Genomic DNA, 17,505 nt, shown 5'->3' with positions numbered 1-17,505 from the left:
GATTGCCTTTTCCTCTAGACCAATATGGCTACAACCTGGAGACCTGACTCCTGAATTAACACTCAAGAGTTAAACCTGGTATGTGAACAGGGAATGTGAACAGGCAGAGAGCTGCCCTGGACAGGGATAGCCCATTTCTCCTCACTAGTACAATGCCACAGGCGGAGGCATGCACACATCAGGACAGCAAGTATCACATTTTTTTGGTCATCATAGAAAATGCTGGTTAGAAAGGACCTCAGGAAGGCACTGAGCCCAAACCCCTTCTCGAAGCAGGACCATCCCCAACTAGATCATCTTGAGCCAGGGCTTTGTCGAGCCAGGTCTTCAAAACCTCCGAGGATGCAGAGTCCACCACCTCCGCCAACGTTTTGCTACTCTCCTTCTGAACAAGCCCCTCGCCCACAGACCCCGCTCCCCAGCCGGGGAGGGGCGTGCACACGGCCCTTGGAGTCACCCCCTCTACCACTCAGTGGGAGGGTCAAACGTCTCCCGTGCTTTTAAACGCGGCGGCGCTGCCACCACCCCCCGCCCAGCCAAAAGGAATGCGCGGGCCCTGCTGGCGCCTGCGCAGTGGCGCCTAAAGCGCGGCTGATGACGTCACCAGGGTGCGACTGTGAGCCTAGCAGCTCGCGCCACCATGAAGGAGACGCCGCTGTCGAACTGCGAGAAGCGCTTCTTGCTGCGCGCCATCGAGGAGAAGAAGGTGCGAGACCAGCCCCCGCGTTTTCCCATCCTCCCCCCCTTTTCTCTTTCTCTTCCCCTCCCCGCTGACTCCGCTCTCGGCCTTGCAGCGCCTGGACGGGCGGCAGAGCTACGACTACCGCAATGTGCGCGTCTCTTTCGGCGCCGACTATGGCTGCTGCGTCGTGGAGCTGGGGAAGACCAGGTAGCGTCGAGCTCCGGGAGGCAGAAGAAGGCGCATGCACAGTCGAGCGCGCGAGGCTAGAGCAATTGGGGCTGTACGCCGTCTCCCTCTGACTGGAGCCGCGCTTGCAGGGCCTTGCGTAGTTGCTCTTACCTGGGAGCACGGGGGGCGCATGCGCGGTGCTTCGGGCGCTCCTGCCTGGTAGTGCGCATGCGCGCAGCGCTGCGAGGGGGTTCTTGAGGGCAGCTGCAGCCCGTACACCTGTCTGTAGCAGGACGGGTTCTGCTTAGTGTTGCCCGGTTCGTATTATCCTTTCAGCCCTCTTACCATGTACAGTCGAGAGTAGTAAAAGTGTTCAAAATGTACAATGATTTTTAAGGCAGCTCATTGATGCAGGATATGTGAAACCCAAGTCACTCTCAGGGAGTCTTGACTGACTTTTGGGTTTGCTGTCAGCACTTCCTTATGTCTGCCTGCCTTGAAATAAAGAAATGCTGCAACTTGGACCCAGTTCTCACTTAGTGCTGAGTTATGGTGAGCAATATAAAGTAAATAAGAATTATTTGCATGCTTATTCACATGTTTTTTCGGTGTAGAATATTTGTTCTGCAAATACGATAATTTTGAGCTTCCAATATGATAATTTCATATTTAAGACACTGGCTGTGACCAAACCATCCATTGTCCAGCCTCTTAGCACAGCAGGACCCAAGCCATTGGCACGGCACAGGGGATGCAGTGGGCAGCATCCTGCTGTGGCTGAGGTGGTTAACATGTGTTGGGAGATCCCCTGGAGAAGCCCTGCTACAGATGAAGGCAGAAGGCCCCATCATCCATACTAGCCCGACCCTGGGGGGAAATTCTTTCTTGACCCCAAATACATCAGTCAGTCTGACCTTGAGCAGAGGGATGAGCCCCTCTAGCTAGGAACTGCTGGCTTTAAGTCCCAGCAGGAGTGCTAGCGCACTCCAGTCTCAGACCTCAGCCATATCTGCAGCCAACTCCTGGTTCCTCTGAGGAGTACGTGGTGGGGAAACACAACCCTGTCATATCTGAGTTGTCAGGGCATTTTTACATGTGCTGTGGGATGCAGTGCCAGGCACTTTAATTAGCAAGCTGCTCCAATTAAAAGCACCTGCATGTCATGTGTATCAATGTCCCTGTGCTGAAAGAATGGCAGATGGGCACTTTGAAATAGAGCTTATTGAGCATGTTTTATTTCAGAGCACCCCGCCACCATTTTTTAGTGTGGAGACACGTGGCGACGCTGATGCACGTGACTCAGAAAGCTGCTGGAGTGTGTCAGTTACCACGCTGCAGCAGACTCGATTGATCGAGCCTGCTCTGATGTGCTGGATTTCCAGTGCATTGGAGCAGGTTCTGCACACATGTATAGGAACCCTTGGAGACAGCACTTGGCAACATAAGAGGGAGCGAGGGTATGTTACCCAAGTTACAAGTAGCCTTGTGGATAGACTGCTGCTAAAAGAAGCAGAAAAATGGTCAGCCTGGAGACTTGCATTAGATTGCACTTGAAAATGCAAAAGCAAATGTTTATCCCAAAGTCTGCCTGGCTACCCAGGGCAGCACAGTGTAGAGTCTCACCTATACCAACTGGGGAGATGTAAGAGGCAGGAAGAGGGTGGCAAACAGATTGGCAGCAGGTCTTTTTGAATTTGCTGAGTTCTCCAAATTTCCCTCCAGCGTGTGACCAAGATTTACAGGTGGCTGGTTGTAATAATCTAATAAATGATTTCCAATTGGTTTGATTTACATTTCTTTGTTTCAGCTGGCAACGGGTACTGGTACCCTATGTTGGCCACTTAATCCTTACTAAACGGGCTGTAGTGTTATTGGATATAAACATCATGTCTCCCCCCAAAAAGTCCAGTGTGTAATAATGCAAACCTCAGCAGTAGTGCCAATACCAAGTTAAACCAGTACATGAGAGTTTACAGGATTGAAGCTAGCAGTTACAGACCCTTCATGGGTATATGGGGTTTCACAGTGTATTTAGTCATAAAGCAAGCAGTGTGTAAACAAGTGTTAATATAACCATGGATATCTAATATCCTACTTGTGACTTTGTACAGTAATCTCAAATGGAGCTTTGCAGTCCCCTATAGATGGTATCTCAATTTTTCACACGGGGGGTGGAGATGAAAGATACAAAATTTGGTAAATTCTTCTAGGCCACAGTGAGAATAAAAGCTACACTTTAAACTCCACATAGCACTCTACTGCCTAGTTTCTGTTGGTGCTGTAGTAGTGGTTACCTTGAATACATTTAGCTATGTCTTGCCGAAAAATAAGCTGCAAAAATTGGGAGGTGCAAAATACAACTCATGTATGTTGTGCAGTGTTTAACTTCTTTCTGTCTTCTTTCTGAAGCCTGTGCTTTTGGGGGTGATTTTCTTTTGCAGGGTCCTTGGACAAGTCTCATGTGAACTTGTTGCCCCAAAGCCAAACCGAGCTACAGAAGGTATACTTTTCTTTAATCTTGAGCTCTCTCCAATGGCTTCACCAGCTTTTGAGCCTGGCAGGTACGTGGCTTTTGCTGCAGTGACAGCAGGTAGGATTGATATAAGGATGACCATGGTGTCATTGTTCTCCCTTATTAATAACTCACAACTTAAACATGTGCACATTATGTCTTCTACAGGCAGTCTGAATTGCTGGTGAAGCTGAATAGGCTATTAGAAAGATGCCTAAGAAACTCAAAGTGCATAGATACTGAATCTCTTTGTGTTGTTGCTGGTGAAAAGGTATGACATACTCTGAAATCCAAAGCTTTTTAACATTAGGGGTTAACAGGTTGCATATAGGATTTGGTGTCTGTTGTCTCTTGAAGAACAGTAGTTCCTGTGTTTTGTTTTAAAGCTCTAGCCCAAGTGACTTGTGCATATGTAGCTGTAAGCATGTAGTCAGTGGGCCCATGTACTAGTAAATGTTTGTAGGAACAGAATACTTAACTTTTTACTTACTAATAGCATGTTGCCCAATATGGAAAACTAACATGCCGTTTCTCATTTGATATGTTGAGCCACTTATTATAGGTTTGATCAGTACTTGTGTTGTACTTCACTTGCATGCCTTTTTGAAAAGGGTTTGGAAAATATGTACAAGTGGTCGCTTACGCTACAGTTATAGCAGTGTCAAATATATAGCCTGCCTCGCAGCCTTGATTGGGGGAGCAGGGGGCGATGCCTGGGCAAGATCCGGAGTGCTGGCTCTCTGGTAGCACTGTGGATTTTTCCACCTGTGGTAGCCAAGTGTCTGAGTAAGAACCACAGTGCTGGAGCCCCAGCAGTATTACGGGAAGAAGCCCGGCACTGGGACTTGTTCCTGCAGTAGCCATCAAGCACCCAAGATGCCAGGCTTCTACCCACTGGGTCCGTGGGCCCAGTCCAGCCTGTGGACTGGTCCCATGCCACTCATCCAGCCTGCAGTCCCAGATGAGTGTGACACCCCTGATTTAGTGAGTTGTAGTTATGGATGTTCTTTCTCTCAGGTGTGGCAGATTCGTGTGGACCTGCATTTGTTGAATCATGATGGAAACATTATTGATACTGCAAGTATAGCAGCAATAGTGGCCTTGTGTCACTTCCGTAGGCCAGATGTATCTGTGCAAGGAGAGGAGATTACTGTGGTAAGTTACAATAGGATAGAGGTAATGTGCTAGGATTGTTAAGATTTAAAAAATAGGTCTTCCTTGTCAGAAGCAACTATATCTGAGATTTTAAATTATTTCAGCTACAGAAGCTCAGAGCTATTTCAAGCATCCAGTGATAGGAGAGGACACTTGTGTTTATCAATAGATTTAGTACAGAGTTTTACTATTTTCAATTTTTAGGAAGATAAATAATTATTGGATAAGGGTGGTAACTTTTTAGCATTAGTTTACTTCTCAACCAAATTAGTAGGTCAAATGGTGTAAAGGTGATAGCTACTTTGACAGGGCATATTAAAATAATATGCAGAAAAAGAACACAGATTTATTGGATGTTTAAGTAACTCCAAAGTTTTCTTACCTCTTAGTTCTCCAAAATACATAATTCCTTTGAATTAATCTGTTCTTTACTTAACTACATGCTCTTATTCTTCATTACCATTTTTTCCTTTAAAGTATACCCCTGAGGAACGTGATCCTGTCCCCTTGAGTATCCATCACATGCCTATCTGTGTCAGCTTTGCCTTCTTCAAACAAGGGTAAGTTGCAGTTAGGACAGTGACAAATAATATGCTGGAACCTGAAGAACTGGAATAAATAGAGAAATGTTCTTTTTAAATAGTTGCTTCAAGAAACTGTTTTGAAAACAACCTTTTATCTGAAAAGAGGTGACATAAAAAGGAGCTCTTGTTTGTACTGCACACTATAACATAACTAGTTGAAAAACATGGGATTTGTTTTGATGTAATTAATCTTCTGCTCTTAAGAGTGACCAGTTTGCCTGAAGTTTTAACTGGTGTATTCTGTTTAATAATGGCTATAGGACCTATTTATTGGTGGACCCCAGTGAACGCGAAGAACGTGTAATGGATGGTCTCCTAGTAATAGCTATGAATAAACATCGTGAGATTTGTACTATCCAGTCCAGTGGAGGGATAATGCTGTTAAAAGATCAGGTAAATGGCATCTCCTGTGATTTAGATTTTCTGTCTGAAGCCTAGTGCATGTGTGACATACAGAATCCACATAAAGCAAGGGAAACATGAAGTATGTGTGAATTCACTCTTATCCGATGACCCTTTTTGTACCAAAAATGTGTTATGTGCGAGGTAAATTCACTCATCTGCGATCAGTGTGGTGGAAGCCACAACACCACTTTTTTGCTGCCTGCCAGTCACTGCCCCCTGCCCCCTTTTTCTAGTTTAAAAAAAAGAAAGTTTGCAATTGTCTCCAAACTTGGTTGCTTGAATGGAGTTTTGCATAGTTGGGAGATCTGTTTATGAATATTTTAATTGTTCTTTTATAAGTCTTCAGAAGAGTAAACTTTACTTCTTGACTATAACAAATTGCTTACTGATGGCAGACTCCAAAGTGCGACGTATGAGAGATGTTTAAGTAGGACAAATGTAATAAAAGTCCTTTGCATTCTTAAAATGGCAGCTTGTTCTACTTCCAATTTAATAATTGCCATATAGCTTTACCTACTCTATGTAAACCCAGTACTAGAGGAAATATGCTTTATGCCTAATCAAGAAAATGGCTGCTTTCCAATTTAAAGGTTGCTGAGGAGGCTACTATTTGAACATCCTGACACAAGTGCTGAGGTGTTGGCTTCTAGCAGGGTGCAAAAGTAGAGTAAACTTTACATATTTGGAAACAAATAGGTTTTTCATTAAGCAGAAAGTTATTTCTGGCTTGATTTCATGAGGCTGAGCTGTCATTACTAATTAAATTATTAAAAACTACACACAGGTTCTGAGATGCAGTAAAATAACTGGTGTTAAAGTTGTGGAGATCACGGAACTCATTCAGAAGGCCTTGGAGAATGACCGGAAAGTTAGGTGAGGCTTAAATAATACAATGTATTAGAAGTTATTACTTTGTGGTTCCCCGTTCTCTCTCAAGGAGAAACTATGTAACCAAAATGAGTCATGTCATTAATGCTTCGGTTTTCTGTGGCTTGGTCTGCCAAGAAAGCCTTACTGAAACAGCCGTTTCAGCTATAGGTTCTATCATGTACGCAAGCCATGTGTAGGGACTCAAGTTGGTAGTACCACCAGAGGTTTTGGAAGACGAGAATCTCAGCTATTTAAGAGTAAATAGCCACACATGTAAAAGCACTGCTGTTTTGAATGTGACACCACTAGGGAGGACTTGACACCCACCTTCCCAATTCAGGGCTGAATGCCTGAGCCCCAAAACTGGGAACATAGTAGTTAAATTTAATTGCCTAAAATGTGACCATTTTATGCAATGGTTTTGTACCCTGCTGTTTTAGGTCACAGCTCTGTACATAGTGAAGTTTTTATAACAATTTTAAATGTGAAACTTACTGAAATTGTTATGGTTGTAGGAAGGAAGGTGGAAAGTTTGGCTTTGCAGAATCTATACCAAATCAAAAGATTACTGCATTCAAAATGGAACGAGCTCCTGTGGATGCTAATGATGTGGAAGAGCAAGCTGAAGAAATCATCACGAAGGCTGATCCTCCTTTGGATGTGTATCTTTTTATGGTATCATTTGTAATAGTGAGCAGTTGTGGCCTTTTCACTTGCAGCTTCTTGAAACGCACACAACATTCTGACTTCTTCGTTTCTTAGAAGACTGTATTATGGCAACTGCAGAAGCCTTTAGGTAAAGGAATTTGTCTTGTAATCTGCTTATAAAGGATATGAGAATTTTTTCTCCGGAACTTTTTCTGCTTCTCTTTTTCATTACTGTCCCTAGTACTTCTCTTATTCTTCAACTAAGGAGACTTTGCAGCACTTTATAGTTATTCACTTCTCTTCCAAGCTTTAGCAAGCGGGTGTCACTCAAGGGTAACCTGAAATCCTTAGAGGAGCATGTTGCTTTTGCAGTACAGAGGGTAAAAGCAGCAGCTCCATTCCCAGCTATTTCTGATGGATGGATAGATATTAGCTGCAAAGGGAATCATTTGTTTACCCCAAAGTGCATAAATTTAGCATTTTATTTAGTTAGCCATTGGGGATACTTCCAGCATGCTGATTCGCTACTTTGCTCCATCATATTCACACTGTCTTTGGTGTTCAGCACACATTCTTTATATATCTGTATGTTGGTCTTCTGGTAAGCTTAAGGATTGTCTGGCCTGCTTTTATAAGTGAGTCTTATAGAAAGAGTCTTAATTCCTGGAGTTGGTCTTAACTAGTTCAGTTTTGCCGAACCAATATTGTGGACCCCTGGAACAGCCCAAATTGGAGAACGGGTAGAGAACTCCTGGGGGGAACTTGAAGAATCTGAGAGAGGGGAAGAGGAAGATGATGACAATGATCCTGACACTTTGGAGGATCCAAAAATGGAAATGGAAGATGTAAGCATTGTGAGCAAGACTAAGAAAGGTTAGTATCTTCTTCAGTTGTGACATGAATGAAAACCTCACTCCTGTTTTAACTATAGTATATTTGAGGCTGTTCACTTCAGCAGTAAGAAAGAAATCATCCCAGGGAAACAAATGTATTCAAATTACCTTGTGGTCTCAGTGCTTTGTACTGGCCCCCCTGTTGAAATAGTATGCAGTTCTTATAGCTGAAAGTATTTACTATTTACCAGTCACTGTAGCTTTAGAGTAAGCATCTCCCACCTTTTAAATAATTCTCTAGGAATGTACTAACTGCTTATCCACAAAAATGCCATGTATAAAGCAACATGTTTTTTTTGTTTTCTTTTTTTAAAGATGACACTGTTGTGCTATCTGACAGCGAAGAGGAAGAAGTTGTCATTCTAAAACCAGAAAAAGTACTAAAGAAAACCAGGTAACTATAGCATATAATTAAAGGATGAGATGGGGGAATATTTTAAGGACTGCTTGCTGTGTATGGGTTTAGACAAGGCATAGATTCAAGTAGTCTAGTTTGTCTTGTGCATTTATCAAGAAAATGACCCTTTCCTAACATACTTGCTGAGAACTGCCACATCTCCCTATTGAAGTATTTTTGCACTGCTGAAATAGATAGGCAGGAGCTTTTGATGCAAGGAAATCTTCCTTTTTTTGTCTCTACCTGGCATGTGCCTTTTTTTATAGTCATGAAGTCAGTGCATCCTTGTTGATCGCTGACTCCTAAAGTGCTTGTGGAACTGCTCCAGCAGGTGCAATTTAGAATGGATATTTGGATATTTCCGTTATCCAGGAGGGAACAAAAAGGTTGATTTAGAAACAGCTGCCTCTACAGCTCAGTCAACTATATTTTTAGTCTATTACTGTATATAGCATTGCACAGAATCTGCCCAAGTAGTAGATGGTTGTTTATCAATAATATCTAGTGGACTTAGTGACTAAAGTGTTAAAGGCAGTAAACCTAGTTTTATTCCTATTTAGAAAAGTCTGCTATGATTTATTTAATCAGTGTGGACTGATTTTGCTGAGAACCAGATAGTCTGGATGGCAGTTGCCCTTAACCCTTTTGTGTCTTATTCTGTGTAAAGCACCATATGCATGGTGGTTTTGGCTAATGTTACATCAGAGCTGAAATAAGTGTTGGTTTAACTCCATCATATGAAATAGTCTAATTTTGGATTTGAATGTTTTGTTCACAGAAAACCTACCAACTCCAAACAAGAAAATTCAAGTAAAAAAGCCAGTAACAAAAAGAGAAAAAAGAAGAGAGTTTCTCATTAAAATCACGTTCCATTTTAAGCCTTGTATAAATCTTTAATTTGTATACTAAGATACTGAACATATTTTTGTAGGTCAATTTCTCCCCCACTTCCAAATTATCTTTGTTTTTTTGTATATAATGTTGTACATTGCCTTCCAATAAAAGGAAAACTCAGTATTTAAGTGAAATACTATGGTAGTACTAAATAGGCTGTCATAGTTTTACAGTTTGAACACTACTGTGATAGCAGCTGTTCAGTAAAAGATGTAGATAGCACCATATACCAAAAAATGGACTGACCCTTAACTCCAGGTTAGCACAGATCTGCACTTGTACTCTCCCCTTGCAAGTTGGTTTGATAGGGCTGTTGGTTGTAGTTGTGCTGGTCTAAGGACAGAAGTAGACAAGGTTCTTTGGGTAAACATAGCATCTTTTATTAGATGGACTACATAATAAGAAAAGTTCTTCTTTGCCAGCTTCTAGGCATTGGAGAGTTTGCTGTTAGAATCCAGCTTGGCCCTTTAGTGATCTCATTAAGAACATGGGTGATTATAGATGAGGCCTTATGTCACTTAAGACAGATGAGGCCTTTCTGGAGAAGTTTCTGTTGCTTTCCTAGCAGGAATGATGCCAACATGTGAAAAATCACTCTGTTTGAAAGAGCTTCCCCCAAACTTGTAAGCAGCTATACGAGACTTCCCCATAGTTTTTGTTAATGTTTATTTTTTTTTAAAAAATTTCAGTAAACATATTACATGAGACATGTAAAAGTTCCTTCAAGTACAAAAAAGTTTCTAAACACCGGACCACTTGAAAGAAGTAATATGAACAAACTTTCATGGACAAGTTGACCTCAGATGCTTTGTCCGAGTACTCAAAACGTGATGAAACACAAACATGAAAATATACACAACAGCAGAGTAGAAATAATTTACACAAGGTCTTACTCTTCCCCATTTGAGCTGTTCTGTGACACTAGTACTTTGTAAGGGAAATAGTTGCTTAACTAATCTTGCCCCTAACTTTCAAATATAACATAGAAAAGTGCTTCTTGCCAGAGCTCTTAGTTCATTTAAAGGATGTATATTCTGGTCTTAAGGAAATCCCGGATGTTGCCCCTTTTATGTGTTTGCAGTGCATCATGTTGCCCTTTCCTCTTGCATAAAGTTCATTTTGTAATAGCCACCTTCATGCTCTCTCCTTTAGCGATCCCATTGCTTTTGCAGCCCTGAGACTACATTGTGTATGCATATGCGCACACACTTTTTTGGATAAAAGCCTGGAAGATACTGGCTCTAGAAACAGCAGTTTTCTATACAGCACAAATTATGGCATGTCTACTGCAGGTGTTGGTAAAGCTCTGCCTTAAGCTTGAGGGAGGCAACAGCAGATACTGAGAACTGCTGAGAATAACTTTAATTGTGAAGGTAAGAAAAATCATAGAGCAGTACCCACTGCAGTAAGAGATGGGCTTATCAGTGTGGTGTTAGAAGTAGGGCAACATTGTGAACTATGAAAGACTATTGAGGGAAAAAGCCAATTCCAGCAGCCTTCAAAGTATGAGGCAATCCACTGCTATTGACAGTTATCAGTGGAAGAAGGGTTTGTGCCCTGAAGCATTGGGATTCCAAGAACAGCTCTTGTTCTGCTACTGTCAAAAACACTGGAACAAGCAGCAGATATTTTCAGCTTTGTAGGATCAACTGTACAGCCATTCAAATTTAAAGTCTTTATGCACTGATTAATGCAATAATATCAAAGGATACTCCCTCTAAGAATTGACTGCACTATGTTTGATTTCTCTTCCAGAAGTGAAAGAGGCTACTAGTGCTTATTTCCTGTATTGATCACAGAAGGAAAGCATACTTTTGCTTCCTCAGCAAAGACACTGGTTATTTATGCCAGTACAAGCACTTAAAAAGGGCTTTGCTAGAGGAAGGAAACAAAAAAACCTGGCAAGTATGAAACTTAAACTTTTGATGCATCTATAGTCTTTTGGCAGAAGTGATAAAATTAAGCAGAAATAATAGGTTTATGAAGGCCATATGCCACCTGGTTATATGGCTATTAGACAATTAAGTGACAGCAGCTAAAGTTAACATACTTAGGTCCTCAGCGTGATATGGTAGAGGTGAAGCTTTTCCCCAGGCTGGTGGTTTAGCTCTCCCCACTTTCTAGATCTTGCTGAGATGGGCACAGCTGCATGACCTCTTTCTGCCTAGGCTGCAAAACCCAGCTTCTGGACAACATGCCCCGTGCCAGTTTCCCCTGTTTGAAATGCTTCAAGTTGACATGCCTTGGCTCTCATTTTTTAGATGCATCAAAGCCAGCATCATCATGTTTAGACAAAGTATGCCCACATGCATCGGAGCAAAGATTTCTGGAATGAGTTACACTGAAACAAAAACAAAGTGGTCAGGAATTGTTTTTACATACCAGTTCTCATGGCAAAGCAAACATGCTTATCCACTTCTGTTATATACCTACAGTGTACTAAGGACACTAAGTAGCACTAGCTTTGAATCGAAGCCTAGTGATACAGATTTAGGATAGAGTCAGCTGCCATTATCAAGTGAGAATATAGGCAAGAGACCACCACTGACATTAGGTCCAGTAACAGGATGTTTATTTGGCAACCTGGTATACCCAAATCCATTTCCATGCAGTCACTGCTTTACATACCAAGCAACTAGTTAATAAAGCAGTGTTACAGATTCACAGATTGAGGTCAGTTTATATTTGCCCTAACACTGATTTAGTCATTTTATGGTATTAAAAAGGTGCTCTACCAAAGTGAAGAAAACAAGAACTTATTTTGATTAGGTGCCAAGACAGACCTACTTACAGGAAGAGTGAAGGACCAATGAACTAGTATCCCTACACCCACAACACATCATAAAAATCAAGCCGTGCTGGCCACTTGTACCGTCTTCTTTTAAAGAGGAAGGTGGTGCATCTAGTGGCTGGTCTCTCACCCCTTTATAGTTTACTTTTCCCAGCTGGGTTCTGCTCAAGCAGTACAAGAGCACTGTCATACATTAGCTGTAAATAAACTTTTTATGGAAGCTAACATTTTTAGTAGTAGACCTGTATGGATTTCATATAAAAATCATACAGACTAGAATAATTAAGTTGAACCATTTCCTACACCATAAGGTGAGAAACTTATGACATGGAGCTCACAGTTTTAGTGGGCTAATGGCAACTTCCAAGCATGTAAAACACAAACTGACAATACTAGAACGTTAGCGATGTTAGAACATAACCCTGAAAAATGGACTTCAATGTTCTCCCATAAAAAAAGGCAAGGTTGGGATGCTTCAGTATTTCAGCCAAGTTTTATCTTCCAAGTAGTTTAGATATTTTGTCCAGCATGACTGCTATTAAAGCCCGTTTAGATTTAATCCAAGTCCAAAGCAATACTAGAATGTAGTGTTAGCAAGAGATGCTACAGATACTGTTGTTGTTCAAATGGTTCACTAGAACTTGAGACAAAACATGACCACTGCGGAAGTTGGAATTCCCGCACTTCACTGCTCTTACTCATTTTATTCCATGTGCCGTTTACTCCGATGCTTTCTCTAATCATTTTAGGATAAAATGTCTAAAGTCTCAGATTAAACAGTTGGTCTGCATGGTTAAATTTAAAACTTGAATAGAACAGTTTTCTAGAAAAGAGCTCCAGCTAAGTATTTTGAACAAGATTTTTTGCACAAAGGATTTACATTAAAACCCTATAAAAACAAACTTCATAATCTGAAATGAACTTCAGATCTAATCTGAAATGATGATTGGAAGCCTAAAATTTTGAACAAGGTTTAAAACTGTACATCATTTCCTTGGAAGAGTAAATGCACATCTTAAAAAAATATATTAAAAAAAGAAAAATAAACATCAGTCCCTTGATTGTTACAATAGGTTTAGTGTCTCTGGTGGGTCAATGAGCGATACTCCATGATACCTGGAGGAGAAAAGGGCAAAAGGTAATTTCATTAGCGCTCCAACAAAGGGGGATAAAGCTGAAAGGTTCATTAATCCTGCACTGGGTTACAACTTTGTGACACAGTAGAACCAGAAAGGTATTCAGTGTTGTGGGGTTAGAAGCTTGTTTAATATAGAATCAAAACAGGAACTATAACATTTGTCCCCTCCTGTGTAAACAGGTCAGCATTTCACCTAGCCATTCTCTACTGAAGTGTTTCCCAACCAGTGCGCCATGGCACAAAAAAAGTGCCATCAGAAATGAACAGGTGCGCCATGGAATTTTGCCATGGCCATGAGCTACAATAGGTATGAGGGTGGGGAATGCCTTGGCAGGTCTACTATGGAATTGTTGTTTTTTCTTCTTAATGCAAGTGTGTCTTGGGCTGGAAAAAGTTGGGAAACACTGCTCTACTGGTCTCAACTTCTGGGTGGTGACATTAAGGTAGACACAGGACACTAGATCCTTTTTCAATGGGGCTAGTTCACATTAAAAAAAAACACCAACAAAAAAAAAACTTCCCAAAAACCTCCCAGACCACTGTATGGACACTCATCATTCCTCTGTGCGCTCTGACAGGCATTGGCTCTACTTACTCAGAGTTAGGTTCACTATACTGGTTAGGCAGAGTGCGGGACCTTAATGATTAACTGGTTCAGACAGGCATGAGTTTCCTTAGGTAACAGTCTGCTAACCAAGTGCTTACATAGCAACTGTCAGCAGCTTAAGGCTGCAAACTGAATTGACCCAGATGTCACTGTTCTCCCTCCCCACCCTCCAAACAGACTGAGGTGCTATCTTGCCCTGCCTTCTGCCAAGGTGGCTTAATACCCAAGCCAAGCTAACATGGCTTAAAAACACAGGGGTGGGCCCCCTAAAAATTTTAGAAAGTTAATATTAATCTACCCTGGGCTGCCTATCATGCACCCCTTGATGGCTTGCCAAAACTCAGTAAGCGGCTCTCTAACCAAAATAATTGCCCGCCCCTGCCCTCAACACCTGTTGCAATTACTTGAATATGTAAATAACTCATTTTTTGTAGATACTTACTTTGCACTCTTGTATTTCTCTCTTATGGACTGTTGCGTGTGTTGTGCTGCTTTGAGGTAGGTCTTGTGAAGGTCTGTAAGACAAGGCTTGAGGCTTTCAAGTGTATATCCTGTTGTTCTAGACAATGATTCAGGCTAAGGGAAGAAAAGACAATTGGTTTGAGATGTACAGTGTTGTCAGTCACCCTAGAGAAAACTATTTTCCATGCCATTTGAACTGCAGAGACTGTTACTCAAATGGGTTATCTATTCTACCAGGAGATATAGTACAAAGCTTTTGCAGGCTGAAAAACTCTACTCTCAACATAAGCAGTTTTTCCAGGAGTTATATTTTGCTAGCCAGGATCTTGTTTAAGGACAGGTGCTATTTGTTGCATTTGCTTCTATGTAGACTATACGTCTCAGTTGGTGCAAGTTCTACATACCCAGGTTTGTCCAGCGAGTGTGTAGCTTGCTAGATGAAATGAAGCAGCAGCAATAACTGATGGCAAGTATTGTAGGTATGGGTCAGCATCAATTAGGCTCAACTCCCCCAGATACTGTAACATTTGAAAACAAGTAATACTGTTACACCACATCCATGCAAGACTACAGCATTTGGCCTGTTCCTTATAGTTTAAAAGCTTCTTCTAGCCACCAGTTTTAGAACCTTCACTATAATGAAGGTATGGAGTTATTCAGCATCTGCTCTTGCGGATGAGATTAAAAAGTTACAGCAATTGTTAGCTTACTAGTTGTGAGGATGAATTCTCTCATACCAAATTTCTCTTTCGTTTGTAAGGATCCTCAGACTTCTCAACAATTGTTCAGATATCTACCATTGGGGTCATGCCATTTCTTCATTTACAGACTGCTTCACAGCTATGTGCTTTGTTACTGCAGCATCCTTTCCTAGGGATCCATGCAGAGTACCTTTATGACAGGACAGTATGGGGGCTATTTCTCTTTAAAAGCCCTAGGTCCCTGGTGCCCACCACAGGGTTTTGATACAATTTCACTTTGGTCAAAAGTTGATGTACCATGTTTTGTGGTTCTACCCACTTCCTCCCTGGGAACAAATGGTAAGCTTAAACACAGCAGTAGCAGATGAACCAGCATGTACTTTACTCATAAGGCTAAACCAGTATTTCAATACAAGTGCGTACCAGCAATAGGCAGCTGATTTTAGACCATTATTGTAGTAGTTCAAGTATAGGCCCTCAGATTGTTGGATCATCAGACATGTACAAAATCACCAACTCTAGGTTGGCACGTATGCCTAGAATGAAGCTCCCCCAGCAGCATCGACCCAATTTTGCCTAGCATCCACACGTCAGCCAATGATAGCTCTCTGAAGTAGTTACCAGTTTTAGTATGGTTTGGGATAATGGCATAAAAGCTGTAAGAGTTAACTGTCACCCTACTAATAGTTAGTTACCAAGGGTTTCTACTGGCAAATGCTTCAGAGATACAAAATGCCAACTGCTCCCTCTGGAGATCTAACAGGGATGCAAACTTGAGGTTTTAGACCTCCATATTTTCTGGTCGTTAAAACTCTTAAGAATGGGTAAGTATTTGTTACCAAGTGGCATTCCCTCCTCTTCCATGGAGAAAAGAAACACCCCAACCTACTCTGATGTACTAAGATGGCGCTTTCTGATTGGCATTACGCCCAATATGCAGATTCACACTTACCATCGATAAACTTTCAACTTTAGCATTTGCTGGCTGGTGCAGAAAGTATTGAGTGAGGAACTGATTTATTGTTGGAGCTGCCAAGTCAAATGACAAGACTTTCAAAATTAAGTGCTCCATCCTTAATACTTGCTTCTTAGTATAGGTGTCATCTGTGATATAGACGAATTCCGCAACTTCTGGAGGGTAAATTTCTTCAAACTTTCTATCATTAGGAAGTATAAGCAACTTATTACATATACTTAGAAAGAGAAACAGGTCTACCAATCAGTAGTTCTTTCCCTCCCACCCTAGTCCATCGTAAGTTAGCAAGATAGGGAGCAACAGTTTCCTCAGAGCTCAGATCTACTTGTACATGTATAACCTATTCCTAATACTAAGTTAGTCAAGTAATTAACATTAAGTCCACAAATTAAGTTCCTGTAGGTTTAAGAATCTTAGCAAACCCATAAAAGTTCTGGTATGAACATGATTTCTGTTTCCTTCCACATTTTTGTAGACTGCAGGGCCCAAGACGTTCCAGGTATTATTTTGGAACAGTTCTAGCTACACAAGCTCTGCAGACCAGGTCAGAAGCCAGGTGCATTAGATACTCAGATTTTATTTATTAGTAAATGTGAAGTCATTTTCCAAAATGATTTGAAAACTTGACTATAGATATCTTAAGGCTTCTGGTCAAGCAGAGTTTTGAAAGGACACAGCTTTAAGATAATTTTTCCTTTCCCCCATGTGTCTCCCTCTCACACACAGCCTCACTTTAAGAGCAATGAGGTCAAATTAACTTACGATGCTAGCAGCATAGCTGCAGTACCCACAAGCTGAAGCTTTCCTCTCAGAACAGACATTGAAGAAAGAAATCTATCAATGTAATTTACAGCTAAATGCAGGGTTTCATTCTGTAGTTTATATTCTTCTCCTACTTCCACCAGCCAGTCCACAAGAATAGCTCTCATATTGTTTGTTATGTCAGGCTGTTTCTTCATATAGTTAGATTTAGGCTTGCATTTCACCTGTTAAGAGAATTGTTAATATATGTGAAATATTAGCACAGACTCTGGCAGAGAAGTTACTCGACCAAAAAATGCAACAAGGATGGGAGAACTTAAGAACCACCCTCCACTAACATACAAATTAAATACTTGTACTATACCTAAAGTAGAATCCAAGTACTGGTGCCCAAGGTCCTTCAGAGTCCATTTTCAAGCCCTTTCTTTTATGTTCAATGCATATTCCAGCCAGGTTTGTTATTCTAGAAGGGCTCAACAGGAAGCTCGCTTTTCTTACCCTTCCCCCTCAGTCTCTTCTCCACTTGTAAGTTCCTACTTGAGCTGCCACCCCTCCAGGAACTAGGCCCACAAGTCTCACCATCCTGAGCTAAGCTGCCTTGAAAATGTAAATAAAATCATGGCATCTTACCTCCATTTCCCTAATGTATTTATGGATATCATCAATGTAGTCTGGCACATGATTAACATTTACTCTTTCTTCCACATCTTGGATTATAGATATATCCATAATACTTGGAGAATCTAAGTGCAAGACAGTAGTCATAATTAAACCTACAGAAGTTCTCAGACTGCATTGAGCAGAACAGTTATGTTGGTGACCCAGGACCTAGGTTTTTTTAGCATTTTGCTTTTTTTTTT

The 17,505-nt window shown here is 41.3% G+C and overlaps 2 protein-coding genes across 3 annotated transcripts in view; one reads left to right on the top strand and one right to left on the bottom strand.

Annotated features, from left to right (window-relative positions):
- The first annotated feature begins 587 nt into the window (after positions 1-587).
- On the top strand, positions 588-9,344 carry EXOSC9 (exosome component 9). 2 transcript variants are annotated; one of them, XR_002098443.1, is made up of 12 exons: positions 588-706; positions 795-889; positions 3,292-3,411; positions 3,531-3,633; positions 4,380-4,517; positions 4,995-5,077; positions 5,362-5,494; positions 6,291-6,379; positions 6,892-7,051; positions 7,713-7,897; positions 8,233-8,311; positions 9,093-9,146. XR_002098443.1 is itself a non-coding variant. In XM_019522074.1 (12 exons), exons 1-12 carry the CDS (start codon positions 641-643, stop codon positions 9,172-9,174), a joined length of 1,320 nt encoding a protein of 439 aa, XP_019377619.1. In that variant the 5' UTR covers positions 592-640; the 3' UTR covers positions 9,175-9,344. The 2 variants fall into 2 exon arrangements, 1 of the variants encoding a protein (XP_019377619.1); XM_019522074.1 differs by having other exon boundaries at positions 592-706; positions 6,892-7,038; positions 9,093-9,344.
- A 2,414-nt stretch (positions 9,345-11,758) lies between these two features.
- The window catches only part of CCNA2 (cyclin A2), a gene marked incomplete at its 5' end in the record, with an annotated part of 7,905 nt that continues 2,158 nt past the window's right edge, over positions 11,759-17,505 (bottom strand). Inside the window, 6 exons of the mRNA XM_019521827.1 lie at positions 11,759-13,115; positions 14,187-14,320; positions 14,611-14,724; positions 15,860-16,064; positions 16,646-16,869; positions 17,276-17,388. Coding sequence (XP_019377372.1) covers positions 13,064-13,115; positions 14,187-14,320; positions 14,611-14,724; positions 15,860-16,064; positions 16,646-16,869; positions 17,276-17,388 — 842 coding nt within the window. The remainder of the gene's footprint in view (positions 13,116-14,186; positions 14,321-14,610; positions 14,725-15,859; positions 16,065-16,645; positions 16,870-17,275; positions 17,389-17,505) is intronic.

Source organism: Gavialis gangeticus, unplaced genomic scaffold, assembly GCF_001723915.1.
Source record: "Gavialis gangeticus isolate Ggan-Ray unplaced genomic scaffold, GavGan_comp1, whole genome shotgun sequence".
Taxonomy (NCBI): Eukaryota; Metazoa; Chordata; order Crocodylia; family Gavialidae; genus Gavialis; species Gavialis gangeticus.
This window is presented reverse-complemented; position numbering and strand designations above follow the sequence as displayed.